The sequence below is a fragment of the Pelmatolapia mariae genome, linkage group LG15 (assembly GCF_036321145.2).
Source record: "Pelmatolapia mariae isolate MD_Pm_ZW linkage group LG15, Pm_UMD_F_2, whole genome shotgun sequence".
Classification (NCBI taxonomy): domain Eukaryota; kingdom Metazoa; phylum Chordata; class Actinopteri; order Cichliformes; family Cichlidae; genus Pelmatolapia; species Pelmatolapia mariae.
Window position 1 is genome coordinate 4,201,073 of NC_086240.1, and position 19,453 is coordinate 4,220,525.

A 19,453-nucleotide genomic window follows, 5' to 3' on the forward strand; every position below is an offset into this window, starting at 1 on the left:
GTCTTGCAGTTGTTGAGGTCACCAGCATGTGCCCCAGCTCTTCCAGGATCACTCTTCATTTGTAGGTTGTAGAGGACTCCCCCAATTCAGTGAAGTTGTTTCCGGTGGGACAAAGACATCGTATCCCAAGACATCCAGGAGATTGGAGAAAAGAGCCAGCAGCCATCGGTTAGTTTTACTTCAACAACTTGAGGTGCCAACATCCTCTCTAAGTTATCCAAGCAATATTTGTGCCTATTGTAGTCCAGGATTGCTTCTTGCTTCCAGGCGTCCTCTATTCCCCATGACTGACTGCTGGTTCCCTGTGTGTTGCTGTCAAAAGAAGCACATTCCTCCGTTGCTTTGGGATATGGGATATCGCCGTGGTAGTTTTGGTGAAGCCAAAGACAGACAACAAAATCTTCCTCTGTTGCAACTGGAGGAGCTGGGGAGGAAGCTCTGGGTTGTTTCCCCTGTGCCAGTTTTCATCTGAGGAGTTCCTCTGCCAATGTGACCAAAGTTAAGATGTTGTCCTTGGAGCTCCTCCGTCAGTAGGAGTCTGAACCCCATGCCATTTTTTACTTCCTGATACTTCCAGTGTTGTCATCCAACATGCTATGTATTGCTTTATTCTGGTGTAGGCTCACATCTCCATTTCATCTATAATCCTCCAATCCTCACACCTTGGCCTCCCGTGCAGGTTTGTAAGGGTGCACAGCAGCTAAAAGATCTCCTTTGTTATAAAAATGTCAAAAGTAGATCTCAGGCTGCTAATGCAGGGAACTGCATACAGGGTGAGCCCTGGTTTGATACCAGTGGGCACTGGATTGTAGAGCAGTCTCTCTTCAGTAGTGGGACCCACACGGTTTTCCTTTCATGAGGGATCCACTCAGTCGCCGGCTCCTCGGTCTCAGAAAATGCTCCTATGTTCTTTTCTATCAGTTGCTCGGCCACCACCTCCATGCCCCCAACCCCAATCCTCCCCCAAAGAAGAGAATTCAGGCACTCGCTAGTACTCTTCATCAGTGGTGATGCAGTCAGCTTCTTTGGAGATTGTCCCCTCATCTTCTGGAAAGGAAGTTTCTTCATCTTGGGCAGATGTCTTTTCTTCAAGGGCAGAGGACTGCTGCTGTCCTTGCTCTCTGACCAGATCATATAGACAGTGCTTGAAGCAGTGATGACTTTATTGCCATATTGCCTGAATAAATGATCTGGAAGCTGTTAGGCTTAATTGCAGCAGTAGCTCTGTCTGCACCTGCATAAACTCCAGGACACGTTTACAAACAGTGTTGTCGTCGTTTGAGCTGCAGCTGCAGGTTTGAACTGTGCAAAATGGCCTGTGATTGGGTTTTGGGGGTTTTTAGAGTTAATATTTTGGGTATGGTCTCTTTTTATGAAAAATACAAGAGTAAAAGTGCTTTTAACATGTGCTTCAAAGCTAAGTTTGACTGGGAACCTCGAAGCTCAATAGCCTGCATCGACAGAAATTCACTGCAGCCTATGTAATATTTGATGTGTCATTATTTATTCCAGTCTATCTTGCAAATACATGTTTGTGCTGCAATGTCATGCACAAACACAAACTGTTAGATGCTTAAGATCAAACCTATGTCAAAATTGTTTCATTATTTTGGTCCATTGGAGTGTGGTAAGCCATCAAAGGCCGCTACTAGAAACTAGGAATATTACATGAAATTGCTTGTTTGGCCAAAAATGGGTAAATGATGTAATTTGGTAATAAACATGAAAAACTACAATTTTCATGTGTTGAGTACTATATCTATATCATGGATGATATAGTACTGTCAATAACAAGGAATCAAAAAAGGTGGTTATTATGGGTTTCAATTGGCCAAAAATGGCCACGATAGAGCCAAGAGGAACAATTTGGTGTATAGTGAATATTATTGACATTATTAAGGAGCTGATGTTGAAAATTAAAAAATCTGAAAAAAATACACACCTTTGGGAAGTTTCATTCCATTTGCATTAACAGAACGAAAATCGTTGAAAAACAGAAAAGTGAAGTGGCCACAAATGGCCAGGATAGAGCCCAGAGGGTTAATTGTTAATCCATGATGGTACCTAGCAATTCAACTGCTAGCCAAAAAAATTACCTTTTACTAATTTTGCTGACTACTGTGTGAACTATCAGTTATAATTTTTGCAAAAGAAATGAATTTGTTTATCTATACAATGTATTAAAGTAACTAACAAAATATATATTTATGCATTCTTTTTAGATGCTGCTTCGTACTGCTCGTACATTAATTTTAATTATCCGTTAACGCTTCTGTGCAAACTTGTTCGGGTCCACTTAATTCATTTATTATTTGTAACAGCTAAGCTAAATCTTTCCTACTGGTTAATGGAGAAATATCGCCTGAGACACTGGGAAATCAATGACCTACAATATCAATATATACTTATATGGTATATAATAATATGGCTCCCTTTGTTTGCTTGTTTCCAGCACACTACAAATCATCACCTGAAAGCAGAACCCATCTGAGTCACCTGTTAGAGATCATTTAAATAATGTAAGAAAAAAATGACTAAGGAGGCAAAAGCAGGACAAGCCAGCAATTTGGCAGAGAGAGAAAATGAAGATGGAAGGAAAATGGTTTGGCAAGAATGTGCAGAGAGAGCAGCAAAACTGGAGTGAGGGATAAAGGTAAAGAGCAAAAGAGGCTGCAGAGCGAAAGAACAGAGGGGGTTTGAGGAGCTGAGACAGTTGAACCATGAAGACAGGCGTGCCAGTGCAGAAATGTTTGGGAAAAAAAGTGGGAGGGAAGAACTGGAAGACACACAGAGCGAGAGAAGAAAGCAGAAGAGTCTCAAAAGCATGGAAAAAGTTAGATATTACATCCAGTTGGGGAGTCATCACAGATTGAAAAGTTGACACAGTGAGAGGAAAGAAAGCCTGACAGAGCAGTAAAAGAGATCGAGAGCTGTCCAAGAGGAGTCAGAGGGAAGCAGGTGTCCCAGCATCCATCTGGATGAGCCTCTTACCTTGGCTGATGCCGGAGCCACCGATCCTGCTGCCGAGATGCCTCGCTTGACCACTAAGTCGCTGCTCGATGTTGTCACGGCAACTGTAACTGGAGTTGGAAGAAGGGAGGGGATGACTGGGAGGGGAAGGAGCCCCGGACGGTTGTTGCCGTTGACAACGGCAGAGGCACAGCTATGATTGGCTCCTCCATTGTGGAGGCCAGAAGGACGGATGTCTCTCCGCTCCCAGGGTGCCCGGTAGTCCCTCTCAAAGCGATGGTGGTGGCGTGACATCACTTCCTCTTCCTCTCAGAGGGAACAACAGGGGCAGGCCTGCGTGAAACGGGAAGAGGGTAAAGGTCATTTCAACCACGAAGTGCAAGCGGCAGCGAGCGATACAGACACGAATAGAATAAAAGTTTCTGGGAAAAAACAAAGAACAGAGCGACACGTAAAGAGTGAAACAGTCAGTCAGTAAATTAAGAAGAGAACATGTTGACATGAAGGTGTAAATGCTCACAGCATCTGCTCCCAGCGCACCTGACTGACACAAACACACTGCTGTTCATTTGTTGCCTCTAATTCCTATTCTCCCAGTCATTAACGAGGGCTGCGACAAGAGGGAGAGAAATGAGCGCCGCTGAGCAGCTCTGTAAAAAACACCATCAGTGCCAAACCATAAGGAGCCAAATGTGTTATGTGAGGCGTCTAGGCGCGGCAACGACAGGTTCAAACAAAATGGCTGAGCCAGACGCAAGCAGGTACACGCTCAGTTCAAGTTGTCCTGGGGCGGCGTGAGCGGTAACACGACCTTGCGGTCAAAACTCATTCATCTGAATAGATAAATACCTGCGTCACCCCCCAATTACAGCTCATCTCATACATCTAATGGCTGGTTAATTCAATCAGATTGCCCTTGAAGTGCATTGGAGGGTTCTCCCTTTTTCGAGCACAGCAGGCTGCGATAGGCTAAGAGGTGACAGCGAGCTGGAATTACATCAGAATGGAGCACGGCGCTATTGTGCAGCAGGAGCAGCGTATCACTCTTCTGTTATGTCATAAATCAAAGTGGTACGGGATCTGAGCAGTGAAATCCATCACTGATGGGTTTGTAGCGCATTGTACTCAACCTCACCAAAGGCACGTTATGCTTCCCAAAGCCCTTGATAACAGATGAAATAAATATATAACAAGCTCACACCAGGTTCAGCGAGCCCCATGCAAAATCCCCTGGTCTGCAAGGAGAGAATGACAGCGGATGATAAGTCTTTATTCTGCACGCTGGGGTCTGTCACGCTGCTTCTTAGCCTCACAGAGGAGGGAACGCCTTGAAATGCCGGCTTCTCTGTGAGTATCTCTGTGTGTGCGCGCTAGTGTACAAAAGCAGCATATACTACGACTGAATGTGTTTAAGCCCAGCCGTGCAGTATAAGAGTCTACGAGGAAGCTGCAAATGAAAGGTTCTCTACAAAGCTTTGATGGAAGCGATACACCAAGCAGCCTGCGGTGGGAGCACTGGCCCTACTGTAACTTTAGCTGCTGTGACCATCCATTTATTTATCCACTACAATCCTCTCTTTCTTTCTTCCTTTGTGTTTTTATCGTCTGTATTTTCTTATGTTATATATACACCCACCTCTCTCAGTCCTCAGTTCATTTCATTCCCCTCTCTAATACAAGGTCTACTCTGTGCAAACACAGCAAGCTGATCCGTGGCGACACAGTCAGACGGAGCAACTGAAAGCTTCGGGACGACTCTCTCACGCTCTCTTCTCACTCTCTCCGCAATAACCTTACTCCTTCTCCATAGTAACCCCTTTTAATAACCTCAAATTTTCCAACAGAATAAGCTCGAATTATCTCTAAAAATATGTACAGAGAGACTAACAAGGTTCTAGGCCAGTGGAACAATGGCAGAGTTAGAGCCAGGTAATATTCTCTTATCTCCTGAGCTCCACACCTCAGCAAAGAAATAAGAGGGCAGTCAGAAAAATTCCTCCACATGAAAACAGTAGAAGAAAAAGAAGAAAAAAAAGGGACATTATCTCCACAAAAGTCAGAATTGAGGGCAAGAGTGCATTTGCTTTCACAATTTCTTTTTATCAGCGCGTTTCAGATGTGAAGTGGAGACATGCTATTGTGCATCCACTGTGCTATCTAGTCTAGACGGTGATTCACTGGAAAACAGAGTGTGTTTTGTCTCCCTGTAAACCTCTTAGGACATCGGTGCACTTGAGAACAAATCAATCCATTTGATTAAAGAAAAGGCATTGAACAAGTTTGCATGTGCTCACACAAGTAAGCTCTGTGTAACAAACCTCACTAGGGTAGCACCAAACAGCATAGGATAGAGGAATGAAAAAAGTAAAGTCGCCTCCTTTGCCGTCTTCTATTTATCGCTAACGGCTAAAATTCAAAACGTGAACAAAGTTATTCAAATGCCTTCTGGAGCGCTGTGGGGATTATCCAGTGCCCATTTCAATAAAAACTTTTTTTTTTCCAAAATTAGTCCTGTTAAGAGAAATGCAAAAAATAGTTTGTCTGATGGAATATTTTGATCTGGCACTTCTGAGTTATTTGTAGCCAAGGCTGAGGAAACAAGACATGAACTTCAGGGTGAAGGGTTAAGGTTTTAAACACATAAAATAGCTCAAGTATTTCACAGTTTTCAAATCATATGAATGTCAAATCAAAAAATGGGTGAAAATGAGTAACATGATGAGAATGTAAGGTCATCGCTGAATTCCGTATTTTAAATAAGGTGCAACAACAAATTGATGAGAAAGTCAAAATAACTTCTGTAAGAACATTTGCACTAATTCAAGTATCCATCCATCCTCTGTTGCTTACTGGATCTGTTGTGGCGGCAGCAGTCTAACCACAGACTGCCAGAACTTGCCAACCCCGACCACCTCCTTCCTCTCTTCCAGAGACATTCCCAGGCCAGAGATGTAATCTTTCCAGTTTGTCCCGGATCTGCCCGGGGAACATGCCCACCATGCTAGTCAGATGCCCAAACCACCTAAATTGGCTCCTTTTGATATAGAGTAGCTCTACACAGCAAACCCTTATGAGGAAATAAAAACTCAAGAGACACAACCGTACCCAGGGCAGGGTCGACGGGCCCTGGGGCAGGGGCTCAAGGGCAAGCGCCTGTTGGCAGGGCTTTAGCCCATGGGGCCTGGTTGGAGCTAGCCTGAAAGAACCACAAGAGGGGCTGTAAGGTTTGGTGCATTGTAGAAGCAGCAGTCAGAGGTCCTTGCAGTCCAATCCCAGGCAGTGTTATAATTCATGTTTTGATATAAATAAAATTCAAACAAATTTAAAAACATGTTATAAACAGCTTTGTAAAGGGTGTACTGTACTAATGTGATTTTTTGTATGTGCATTTTGATGTTAAAATGACTGAAAATACTCAATATAACGCTCTTTCAACATGCTCATTATTTTTAAAAGTTAACAGTGCAGCAACGTATTTTCTGCATGCCTGCATCAAAGGGTTTGCAGAAAAGTGGTCCAGGTTAGACGCAGTGAAGGTTCCTGTCTCGTGCTCGTGATGCAACTTTTTTAACTGCTATAACGTGTTAATTTAAAGCATTAAAAGCTCAAATTCAACTTTTGCGGATGTGAATAACTTTTGATTTTATTTTATTTTATTTACCATTATTTAGTTAGCTTATAGGTCATATGTAGAGCTGCAAGAGGGCTAAGCTGTTACAAAGATTTCAGTTTACTGAAGATTTGTGATATCTGGCACTTGGGTCAGGGGTCACTCTCCTGGTGAGGGGCGCGATGAAGAAGACTACCAATTCTCATTTCAGTGGGCTGTTTAATATGTCTGTGTAAAGGCACAAGTGAATGAAAAACACAACGAAGCAACAGCGCCTGCGAGTTGATTAATTAGAAAAGGTTAAATGTAGAACTCGGGATACAGAAAAGAATTAGTCACTATGAAACGAATGCAGTCCTTCATGATTGACAGCATTGCTCATGAGGGGGCTTCTGCACAACAGAACAAGTGCAGAACAATTAAAGGGTTAGCTCCGTTTTGTATAAACAGTATGCAAAGCTGCTATTTTCTCATGTCTCATATAACATCACGGCTCCTAATCAGAGGTCTGTGTGCTCCACATTTCCTTTCTTACCTTAGATAGCGAATGTAAACATCCAGTTTAGCATCATCGAGCACCTCATACACATGACAAACGCTTCTGTTGTTTTCTAGACGAGACTCTCACATTACCATGCTTCCCATTCTATCACTCACCCAAGTGGCATTTTCAGATTCTTGGCTCTACATTTCAATATCTGCACAATCCTCTAAGTGAATTCCTGTCATCCTGGCACTATGCATGTCAGTATGTACTGTGGAACTGGAGGCTGGCAACAGATCCCTGCAGAACGAGTGTCACCGAGACAAATCCCACTACATTTATGGTCCTCGGTGAACAGAAGGATTTAAGCTACTAATTACAGAGACTTAAATTCCCTCCACAGCTACGTTTCTGCCACTGCTTTAAAGTCTGCGTGTGCGTGCGAGCTCACGTTGGCTCGAGCCTAAAAGAGTGTGTGCTCCGCGTGTGTTTTGTCTTTTCTTTAGGTTAAGTACGAGAAGGCGATAAAGGAAATGTCGCTCTCAGAGGCCCCCGTGGAAACCAACACCCAACACACCTGTGGACTCTGCCAGACCAGATAAACACTTGAATGCATCACATCTCCAATGACACTCGGCTCTGCACCGCTCCGCTCTGGGGAGATGGTGCCAATGAAGATTTGCCCATTTTCTTTCACATCCAATGAAGTCACTGTCAAACCCTGGACGAGACGGTGCTCTTTCAAAAGGAGGGCTGATAACCTTCGCTGCGAGGCTCATGTGTTTAAAGTCAATCTAAGGGCTTTTTTTTTTTTTTCATAAGATATAATGACAGCACTTCAGTCATACCCTACAGCAATTAATGAGGCTCTTCAGCTCCTGCAATCCTGTCAGCATGTTAATAATCTAACCTGAGGGTATCAGAGTTTCCCACGCCAAATGCTGTTTTCTGACTAAAAACAGCTGATGATCTCTTCTGTAAGATGAGAAAAAACCAAAAATGAGTACAATTACTAATCCTCTGGAAGCCCAAATAGCAACAAAAATGCTTTGGTTTCCAGCGTGAGCAAAGGGATTCGAGAAAGTAACACAATTACTATGTCAGCAATCGAGCCTAATGAGCTGACTGACTCGGATTCTCCGTTGTGTTGTCACATCGTTGAGTGTAAGGCTGTCAGCTGCAGTGGAAGCGCAATGTGTTGGTGGCTGGGCGCTACTTTCCCCCCCAAAAAAGAGGCAATAAAAGAAATATTGATGAATCAGAACCCAAATTTCAGCCAGCTCCACATGTACGTGCAACAGATAGAGAGATCAGATTAGATTCCCCTGCGAAACGAGGAGTTCACGACAACTTTAGATTCTTAAGCAGCAACGGTTTGGGGGGAAAGCAAAAAAAAAAAAAGTTGTCTGGCAGGTTGGGAATGTGAGACACACACCCTTTAGAGCAGCATCTGTCACTCCGAGGCGGCACACAGCATGTTGGGGTGCGCGTGACAGAACTGCGTTAACAAAGCCATGTGGGAATGAGCGGGGAGCCACAGATAGACGTGAGGAAAGAGGCAGCGTAACAGATGGACAGAACGCAGCGACGACGGAGAGACAGCCAGACAGTGTGAGAGAGAGAGGGCGAGCAAACGAGATATAACAGCAGTAAAGCGTGCGTGCGCTTGTGAGTGTGTGCGAGCGCGACACGCAGCCTGAAATAGAGAGAAGGGTGTTAAGGATGGGGATCAGGGTGGAGTGGGGCGGGTGGTGTGTCATACGTCTGTTCTGGGGTGTGATGTTTGCTTTGCTAGCACATTCTGCCCTGTGTTTAATACCACCCAGCAGTTCCTCCTGCTACAGATACTCCCCAAGAGGGAGGGCTCCGTTTCCAATCTGTAGTAGTGTTTATTTCTATTGACCCAGTGACAGCCCAGCTTTCACCGTGCTCGCGCACAAACAGCCACGTGCTAGACTCACGAGGCTGCGCTAATGATCGGTCCGTCCATCAGCGAGGCTGGATGGTACAAACGAGGGCTGGGGATAGATGGCATGCTGTAACTTTATGAGGACAAGATATTGCTGTAAATGAGCGGCCCTGTGGGAGACACGCACGGAGTATAGAGTAACTACCGCAGGTGCACACACACGCCACATACACAGCAATCATAAATGTGCTGACAGTCCCTCCAGGACGACGGAGGTATTCACCCTGATATTTAAATAATGGGAGAGACTGTTGGTACAGGAATAGCCCAAAGCGCAGCGAGCCAGAGTCTCGGGCCTTTAAAATTCTCCTTCACAGCTAGAGTCCGTCCCAGATGATGAGTCACGCCCGATGATGAAGATACAGCACTGTCTTAAATTGGATGTTTCGCTGCCATTACACACACACCTGCCTATAAAAGCATTCCACCACAAGCCTTATTAATTAGGCAATGGGCTAGAATCTAAATTGGATGGGAGAGAGTTAATACGGTTCTTGGTGGGGGAGAATTTTTCTTTCCAGCATTTTTAGGATTTTTTTGTCTTTTTTTCCCCACCTTGATGAAGCAAACTGAATTGCCGGGAAAGAAAGAGGGCTTCCTGGGTATTTTTAGCTTTCCTTCTTAAGGACGTGAACAGGAGAAAACCTAATTGATGTTCCAGGAGAAGAGGTGGGAAAAAAAAACGCTGGAACAACAGAGCAGAACCCAGAGGAAAGGCAAACACAGGAAAGGAACAATTAGGTTGAGTGTGTATTTCATGTCCTTAAACATTGTAAGTGTGGAGGTGAGTTATGGGGGGATGTAGAGAGAGGTGAGGAAAGGGCCATCTTTAGAAATGAGAGGAAAAGACAAATGTAGCTACAGTGGAAACCTACAAGCCTATTGTTGGGATTGATTCTTAGCATTAGTAGGTTGAATTAATCCCAGTGGTTTGAGGGGAATTAGTACTTTGCTACTGTTCGCACACCTCATTAGTGGTCTGAGTGGAATCCAGAGACACCACACAGGCAGCAGCACGTCATAAAAAAGAAAAAAAAATTTCAGGGCTTCTCATAACAGAACCCACCAGCTTAAGCATCATAGAAACCAAAAATAGCTTCGGTTTGAGCAAATTAGAGGCATATAGGCCGGGTGTTACTTAAACAGCTGCTGCTACAGTCTTTGACAGAAAAATAAACCCAAACCACGACGTAATCACCAGTCACTCCGAGCAAGACCGGGAAGTAATCTGAATCCAGCACCTCACATCTCCTTATCTCATCTGCCTATTAGGATTTCCACGCAGGTTCAGAGACGATAGTGAGAGATGGCACTTTGTATATTAATCTGACACCTTGATGGATGAAATACTGGTGGGTGACATGCACACACTGCCTCATTTTGTCTGAGACAGACACTTTCTGATCATCTCCTGTTTGATAAAGCATGCAAGCAAAGGCCAAATCATTCAAGGCGGATAAAAAAAAAATTGGGATCAGGTGCATTAGGCAGACATAGAGTAGAGAAATAAAAAGGAAGTGGGGGCCAAGGGTTATTTTTTCTTGAGATTAAGAAATATTGCATATGCCGACACCACTGACAGCAAATTACCCTCTCCGTGTGCGTCAGCACAATTCTTTTAGCAGAGCATTAATAAGTAAAAGTTTCTAGCGACGTGGAAAGAAAAAAAAAAGGGGGGGGGGGGGCAGCTGCATGAGTGCGTCTGCAATGCATGTGTGTGTTTTGTGTGAAAGGGGAGGGTGGGTATGACATGATGCAAGGTTTTCTAAGCTGCTTGTTTACTGAGGTCTGAGCACAGGGGGTGTGTTTTTTGCTTCTGCATGATGAAAGCAGCGCGAGAGTCGCTCTTCTGTCCGAAAGCGTGCACGTGCAGGGACGACCGCGGAAATATTGCAGCGACTTGAGTTAGAAACACCCCGACGGTGTATGACTGTCAGCGGCCCGGGCGAGATGATTAGCCCAAGGAAGAGAGAGAAAGCTGCTACCTCCACCACTGCACGCCGGCGCTCAGTTAATTAAAACACCGACTTTCAACAAAACGCCACATTATCACAACAGCAAGACACGGAGCTGGAGAAAACCCCCGAGGCAAGCGTGCACGCTTCCTTCCTACGTGCTGTTTTTTCTGTTTTGTTTTTTCGACTTGGTGCGGGAGCGGTGAATTTCCAGACGCCAATCACGCGCTGTGTTTGTATTTGTGTGTGCGTTCCGGGTGTATCCTCTGTGGCCCGTGGCAGCTGTCGCCTGTTCTCTCTCCCCGTCGCATCCTTTTCGCGAGTTTCTCTGTTCTCTAAACAAAAACCAACAACGCCATCAAAACAAACAGCTCTCGCGGCTGATGCCGCACACGACTACGCGTGCATTTACACACATAAACACACACGCGCGGTCTTTAGGCTGCGGCATTACTGGAGCTACTGTAACATGCGTGTGATTTTGTGTGTCTGTGTGAGAGAGTGTGTAGGTCAGCTTTGGAAGCGGGACATGGAGAGCCAAGTGAAGGAACAGTGACTTAATTATCTAAATGGCTGCTGCGGAGATTACTGAGGGCAGTGAGCATCCATCTCTTTCAACACCACCAGCTTAGAGTGCACGGCCAAGGAGGGGAGATCAAGAGATATAGACATCAATAAGAGAGACAGACCAGCAATAAGAGAGTGAAAAAAGAGGCCAAGAGAATTAAACGAGAACAAGAGATAGGAGACAATGTGGAGGAGAGCGAGAGGAGTGGCTCCAGTGACAATGATTTACAATGGAGTAGTTTGTAAGCCGACTGGCCCCGCGGATATGCGGCTGCACCCTCAGCTACAGAGAGTTCACCGGCAGCTGGGATCATGACATCACCTCTGTCGCCATGGCGACGCCTCGCATTTTCGATTTTACTCTTCCCATCATTACCATAGAGATGCTTCGGGGCTGGATACTATCTTGACCCCGCCGTGAAGCATCAATGGCTCCATATTTCGCTCTTCCCATCGCTTACACGAGCGCGCATTATTGACTTTTGCGTGGCTAAGCGGTAACCGAGGTCATCCTCAGAGTGGAGGGCCTCGGGTTTGATCCTCCTCGTGCACAAGCGGCGTTTCCTTGAGCAAGTTGTGTTCCAGTGATCCCGTAAACGCAGAGCATCTAAAGGCTGAAGAGCAAATCATAAAGAAATAAAAAGATTAATACTGTCGCTGTGCATGTCAGTTACTATACGTTACTGTAATACTACAGACAAAAATCCAACAAATGCCACCAGAAAATACTTTTCCCTTAGAGGAAATTTATTAAAAAGCCTTCGTTAAATTGTTCTCGTTAAGCCTCTTTTCTAGAGGCAACGAGCAGGAAATGACATCTTACACAGCCACCATTTTCCTTCTTAAAACTTTAGTCCCTGATGGCACGGACAGTGGTAAAGAAAGCTTGTTTATGACAGGGAAACCCACTGGGTTGAATCCACAGACTGTCTGCGGAAAGAGAAAATGAATAACTAACACTGCCTCCAACAAATGCTGTCCATGAGCCACTGAACGTGACATACTGTTCTACAACTTCCCAAATCACACCGAACACTGAATTCCGTCCTTACTTGGACCCATCCCTGCTGAACTGTAGTCATTTTGTTTTTTCTCTTTTTGGTGATTTCCAGAAATTCAAGCCCAGGTTCTTTGGCTGATTGATGCTCTGCTGTTATGCTGGCTTGCTTTCCACCCTAGATGACATTAACAATGTGGTTGTACCATCCAGCTCCCTGGTGAGAACGTGGTGTACTGTTCAGAAGTGGAGAAGCAGACACTGAGGCTCCATCCACACTAATACATTTTCATCTTAAGCAGTGTTTTTACACCAAAGAGGAGGGACAAATAACTGCCATCCATATATATATATATCACTGATTCAGAACACCATTCATGGACAGTCGAGATCCCATGTGTGTGTCTAACAGGGTTGGGCGATATGTAAAAATTTTCCAACCGAGAATCGTCAGTCCAATAATCAATGATGGGAGATATATTCGCACATGCGCAGACTTTTTGATGGGCGGAGCAATGTAATCATGCACGGAGTGATTTGCGCGTTTACAACACAGACGAAGTCCAAACATGGACAAACTAATTTCCCCCCAAAATTAGGGCCGTCAGCATTAACGCGGCGTTAACGCGGTCATCACGATTAACACAATTAAAATTTTTAACGCGCTCAATGAACAAACCTTCGACAAACTGCCCAAAATGCGTTGACAGAGACATTTTAGGGATTTTGACTCAGTCTGCGCTCCAGATGGGTTCATTGTTAATCGCGTTAGTCGTGATGACGGCACTAAAAAAAATATAAAGTCACCAATTTGGGATTTCTCTGGCTTTAAACCAGATGAAACAGGTAAACCTGAGGATGTAACCAAGGCGGTGTGCCGCTTGTGCAGACATATAGTGCAAGCAAAGTACTTAAACACAGCTAACTTGCATGAGCATGTACGTGTCCACCATCCGACTGAGTTTGCGACTATCACCAGCTTCTGCAGCTCCATCAACAGGCATTTGGGCGCTCTCTGAGGAGGGTGCATTTGCTCCCAGATGAAAGAGGGTGCTGTTAAAACAGCGCTATGTTTTTTTCAGTTGACTGCTTCTATTAGCTCCATCATTATTAGCAAACTCACTCATGGGCAAACAAATAAATAAATCGCCCGTGTAAAAACGATCGCCGATGGGCTCAGCTTATCGTCGATAGTCAATATATTCGTCCAATCGCCCAACCCTAGTGTCTAATGTTCAACTTCATGACAACTGCTAATACAAATAAGGGTCCGAGGCACCTGCAAATTCCTTGTTCCCTTTAATAAATGACTAAACTTTTGTCACATGACAGCCATCGAGATTTTCATCCACTTATAATGGTTGTGCTGTAGCTCAAAGCAGGGCACAAATTAGAATCACTAGTGAACCAAACTCTGTATCTTTGAACTGTTGGAGGACAGCATGCAAACTGTGGATTCAAACCCAGGACCTTCTTGCTATGAGGCAACAGTGCTAACCACTGCACCACCACGCCGCCCCATCGCATGACAGACTCAATTAGCAGGCGAATGAGGGTGCCTGCAACACCATTTCCAAAAAAAGTCTCTTTTTCTGCCAGTTCAAATCAAAATGCAACCCCAGAGTTCTCAAATAAATAAATAAATGGATTTTAAATAAGTTTTAAAATGAAAACATATTAGTTTAGACATGGCCTCAGTCAAACTTCACTCTGGAAAAACCCACAAAAAGAGTGAAATGAAACGAACAGCAGTGTTTTTGGAACGCATGTAATTGCACGCTAATTTGTCTAATTGCAGTAATGGCATCGAAAGCGGATGGACCCAGTTTGCTGAAAATGTGAACGCATGCAAAGATTAATGTTTGGAGACAGGTTTAGATTATTGAGTTGTTCTGTTTATTTAGTGGCATAAACGGGGCCTTTTATAGATTTAAGTCAAAATGGAAGCGTACGGGGGAATATCTAATAAATCAAAGGCTGATGTTTCCTTCTTAGAGAGTCAATTACATTAAAGCTGAAGCAAAACAGAGTTCAGATGTGCTGAGCAACAAATTCCCAACCCAGTCAGCTCCAATACTTTCTATGATGATTAATGACAGAGAAATCAAGGCTAGCAGTATTTACCGCCAAGTGTGTTTCATGTCTTCATTGCTCTTACCTATTAAACGCAGACACACGTATCAGTGCAGATGTACTTATGAATGCAAGACAAGCACAAAACTTCTCTCACTATAAGTCACACACACATCATCTGAAAACCAGGTATACGCAAATGTACACTCAGGACAGCACTCTATGATTAAGCCAGGCCATCTGCTCGAGTTCCTCATCACCGCTGACGGCTGCTGCCTGTCCAGACCGGCTCCAGGCGAGCCACAAATCCCTCCCCACCGCCACCACCACCCCGCGTTATCCAACGGCATATTAATCTCCTCAAATCTCAACCTTTTCCAAAGGGCAGACCCAACGGTAATCTCATTGTAGTTGTTCGAGGCAACATCATCTCTGGTCTCAAATACATGAGTTTTTCACTTCTGTCTTAGATGACATGAAAAGTGAAAAAGAGGCAAATATCTTCTTTGCTGCTCGTATGTTTCCCTTTCTCTGCACTTATCTCATGTCTCTAGGTGCTCTCTCTAAAAGCCATTCTCTGTCTCTGTCTATCGTTTCATATCTGTATGAACACAGTAGCCTTTCAGAGCGCATGGTGAGTGGCGCCACAGCCTGGTCTGGCCCAGAGGAGCGGTTGAAGCGGTGTAGATTAATGGCCTGGGAGACAGCCTAGGCAAGTGGAATGAACAAACAGAGAGGCCACTGAAATGACCATAATGAAAAAAAGGAAGTGAGGCAAAGATAAAGAGAACGTATACTGTAGGAGAGGAAGGGACTTGGGGAATGTGTTCTATCGCTGTACAGTTTTATACCCGTGTCACACTGACAGCAGAGGTTGGATGGAAGTCAAACAATGCCCAGATTTAGTGAGGAGCCTTTGCTTTGGGGAATGGAAACTCTGTAACGTACTTTGACTGAGATTACATTCATGAACATTTTCCTTTGGCTCGACAAGCCCAAAAAAGATGACAGAGAGGGAGGCGAATGGTCAGGTGAGAGACAAGCTCAACTTCAATTAAACTTGATGAAAACAAAAACTTTTCATAGACTAATCATTGGGCAAAATTTAATTGGAAAGATTTTTATAATAATTAATCAACACAGCAACTTTTTAAGCAAAAAGATAAAGCACTGCTTTTGTCTGATGCCATTTTGACTGAAAGATTGAAAAAGGAGGAGAATAGTGGTTCTAGGTGGAATTTTGTGGTTTGATCCAGGATTTGAAGCTGTATCACGAACGCTTTCCTACATATTTCAGGATGTCAGTGGGGCAGTTTGAGCTCTTGTTGACATAGTTGGGACCATCATTGAGGGTGCAGATAAATTATTTCAGAGAACGACTGACTTGGAACAGCATCGAGCTGTGTGTCTGATGTAAAATAGTATTTTTTTATTATTCTATTCTATTCAGCAGCAGTTTGCATTTTGAGCTAGAATTGCACCTGTTGCCAAAAGCAGTGGTGTGATTGGCCAGGTCTGTTTATTTGGATCTAAAAAAGAATCTACAAAATTGAGCTTGATCCAAAAATAAAGAAATGCTGCAAATTCGTCCAGGGAAATTATGCGGTTAGTGTGAACGACTGCATTAAGAGTAGATAAGTCCAAAAAACTGGCACGTATTTTATGTGTATTAAATCCTAAGAACTCACAAATAGTTTGATAAAAACTAGTAAATGGACCACTACATTTATAGTGCTTTTCTACGCAATTCAGTGCATTAAAAGCATTCAGTGTTTTCTTACTACAAGCCCCATTTACCCCTTCAGTCACGCGTTCATACCAGCACTTTTAACTTAACATTCATACACACTTGCACTCTCATGGATGTTTTGGGGGCAACTCAGGCTTCATTATCAGAGATACTTCGACATATATGATGGTGGAGCCAGGGATCGAACCAACCACTTCAATTCATAGGCAAACTTTACTTTAAGCAAGCTAGCAAGCTAACTCCCTGCTAACTTCTAACTCCGTTAAATATCATAAATTCTGTTTGCATGGATGGATTGACTTGGGGACCTGCTGCGGAGTTTGGGCCCAGACATGGCTAATGACGTAAGACTTAAAGACCGGATAGTACCTTGAGCTAAAAGTCAGCATGCTAACATGCTAATACTGAGCAACATAGCAAGCTAATTTTTCCTCGTTAGCATTAAAGATAAAATAGAGCTAAGGACAATACAGGTAAGTTTTAGACATATCAGATTTGGTTAAAGAATTACCAAAAAACAAAACGAAACTCAGTAAATATGCAGGATGGAACCTCAAAGCCAAAAGTGGTGGACAAATTTCACCCAACACCATTAAGTGAAGCTTATTAGCATTCATCCTCTGGGACTATTGATATCTGTGTAAAATTTCAGGGCTCTTTGATAGTTGCTAAGCCATTTCGGTTTGGGCCAAACTGATGGAAATACTCTTCAACGTGACACGTTCATAAGTGTGTAAAACTCATTATATATGGCTCTATAGTTGAGAGGGAGCGAGAGTGCACTGATGAAGTTGTTGGGTAACATCACAGATAGTGGAAGTGAGGTGAGATAAAAAGAGTAGAGGAAGCAGAGAAGAAGTGAAGAAGAACAGGCAATGACAGAAAAGGAAAATTAGAAAGCCCAGAGTGATGGGAAAAAGGTGGAACACACACACACACACACACACACACACACACATGCATGTCCTTCAATCAATATGGTGGGAATGTGGCCCCATGATAAATCACTTTCCTGGCAATAACAGGGAGCAGCCACTATCCCTCTTTTTAATATGTTGCCGGAGTGTCAGTGGGTGATACACGGCAATATATAGCATGGAAGAAGGGAGAGAGAAGACAAGACAGCGGGAGGTAGGGGTGGGGGGGTCTGTGATGTATGGACCTGGACAGTTGGTCTGCACCCAGATAAAAGAAGGGAATCATGATTAGGTTGGGTAAAGTGTCCACGCTGGCCCATCCGCAAACACTCACACACAGACACAAAGAAAAGCTGGAGCTGCTCGGTCCTCTCCCCCCCCCCCCTTATCGTATGTCTTTTCACATGAGCTCCCAATGCATCAAAACTTCCCTTCCCCAGAACAAGGATGTACTATAATACAAGAGGGTCAGAAAAAATTTCATTACTCGGAGAAGAACTATCACTCTCCTTTTCTGGTTATATCGCTTAAAGGCGATATTGAAGGCAACTTTCCCACCACTATCTGCCTGTCACCGTCCAGAGAGCCACCAGATTACAGAATGCCCTGGCATGTTGACCTTCACTTAACTATCTGACCGCAGGGCACATCGTCCACCATGTTTTTTTATTGACTTGATTCCATCTCGTTCAATCCCATCTTTGCCTGCTATGTTTGAGACTGCTTGGCAAATGTTGTTACCGTAAACGAGAGCGGCTTCTCAATTGACTTGGGTCCCCTTTAAAGTGGTGCTAAATAAGTAATGGGGCATCTCATCTGCTTTGGCTAGCCAGTAGCTGGATGGGTTACAGTAAAGGGAGATTAATGGAAGAGCAAATGGAGACAAATGTATGAGCTAAATGGAAGTTCCCAACCAACCTATAACACTACCCAATGACATATAGCATTGATTAGCATTGATGTACAACTGGACAACTGTCAAAGTGTACATTGATTCAGGAGGGTGAAATATACAGGTAGATGGAGCGACCTTTCACTAATAATCACAGGCCTAATAAATGTTTAACAAATTCCATTGTCTCGGCTAAACCTAAGCCCGAAACAATTTGTAGAAGTGACAATAAAATGAGTAATGTGCATCTGCAGCAGCACTTTCTGGATAAAATGGCCTATCGGTGTAAGGAGCTAAAATATATGAGCTCTGAAATTCAACACCCCAAACCTGGTAACAGTTTCAATGTGTGCAGAAACTACAGAGAGAAGCTGGTTATGTGACTAACTCAGAGGTGAAACGCAACACAGTAACAAGTCATCCTTTTTGAGAAGCTGTACATTATATTTGCTCTTTACACTTGTGTACTTGTTTACTATCACCTCACTACGAGCTGTTGTTTATGGTCGCACTGCTCTTTAGGTAATGGTACCGTAAACTTTGGTATTTTTTTCCTTTATTCAAAAAAATAAATAAAACTGGGGCAGTTAAAACACTTAGAGGCTGTACAGCTTTAATAACAAAAGACTGGGCTGCTTCCATTGGAGATGAAATTAAATTAAAATTAAAAAAAAAAAGTTCATTAAGACAAGTGGAACATATTGACAGCGTCTTTCCTGAGCAGCATCCTGCCTCTCATCCTTCCAATTCCTTCTGCCTCGGTTAAACAGTCCTTCAGTTTTTCACGGTTGCTACAACAAGCTGTTGTGCTGGTGAATGTGAGCAGATTGCTCTACTGTTTGATATAAAATAGAAATGTAAACTGAAAAAAAAGGCTAAACTAAAATTTCTCTTTTTTGTCTTGGTAAAGAATTTTCTGTAAATGATCACTGGACCAAACTGAAACCCATATTATATCCTATAACAACAATATTCAGAGACTGAAACTCCCCACAGAGTAAGATCAGAAACAAAGCTGCATTCTTCCTGCCCTTCCGACAGTGCTGACAACAGACCAAACCGAAGGCAGCACAATCTCTGCTGCAATCAGTTCACATAATTTAATTTTAATTAGCTGACCACAAAGAGCTCTGCATTACTACAGAGGCACATGAAGCGTCTCACTCACCCAGCCCACTTCTTTCTTTTTTTAAAACTTCCCACTACGCATTGTCATAATATGTGGGTCAAATGATCTGCATTAAGTATTGTAAAATGAATTTAAAAAAA

The 19,453-nt window shown here is 43.6% G+C and overlaps 1 protein-coding gene across 2 annotated transcripts in view; it reads right to left on the reverse strand.

The window, feature by feature from the left end:
- Positions 1 to 19,453, reverse strand: part of LOC134642943 (kelch-like protein 29) — a 264,213-nt gene that overhangs the window by 172,814 nt on the left and 71,946 nt on the right. For both annotated transcript variants that reach the window (XM_063495042.1, XM_063495041.1), the window contains one exon: positions 2,992 to 3,303. In XM_063495042.1, coding sequence (XP_063351112.1) covers positions 2,992 to 3,264 — 273 coding nt within the window. In that variant the 5' untranslated portion in view covers positions 3,265 to 3,303. The remainder of the gene's footprint in view (positions 1 to 2,991; positions 3,304 to 19,453) is intronic.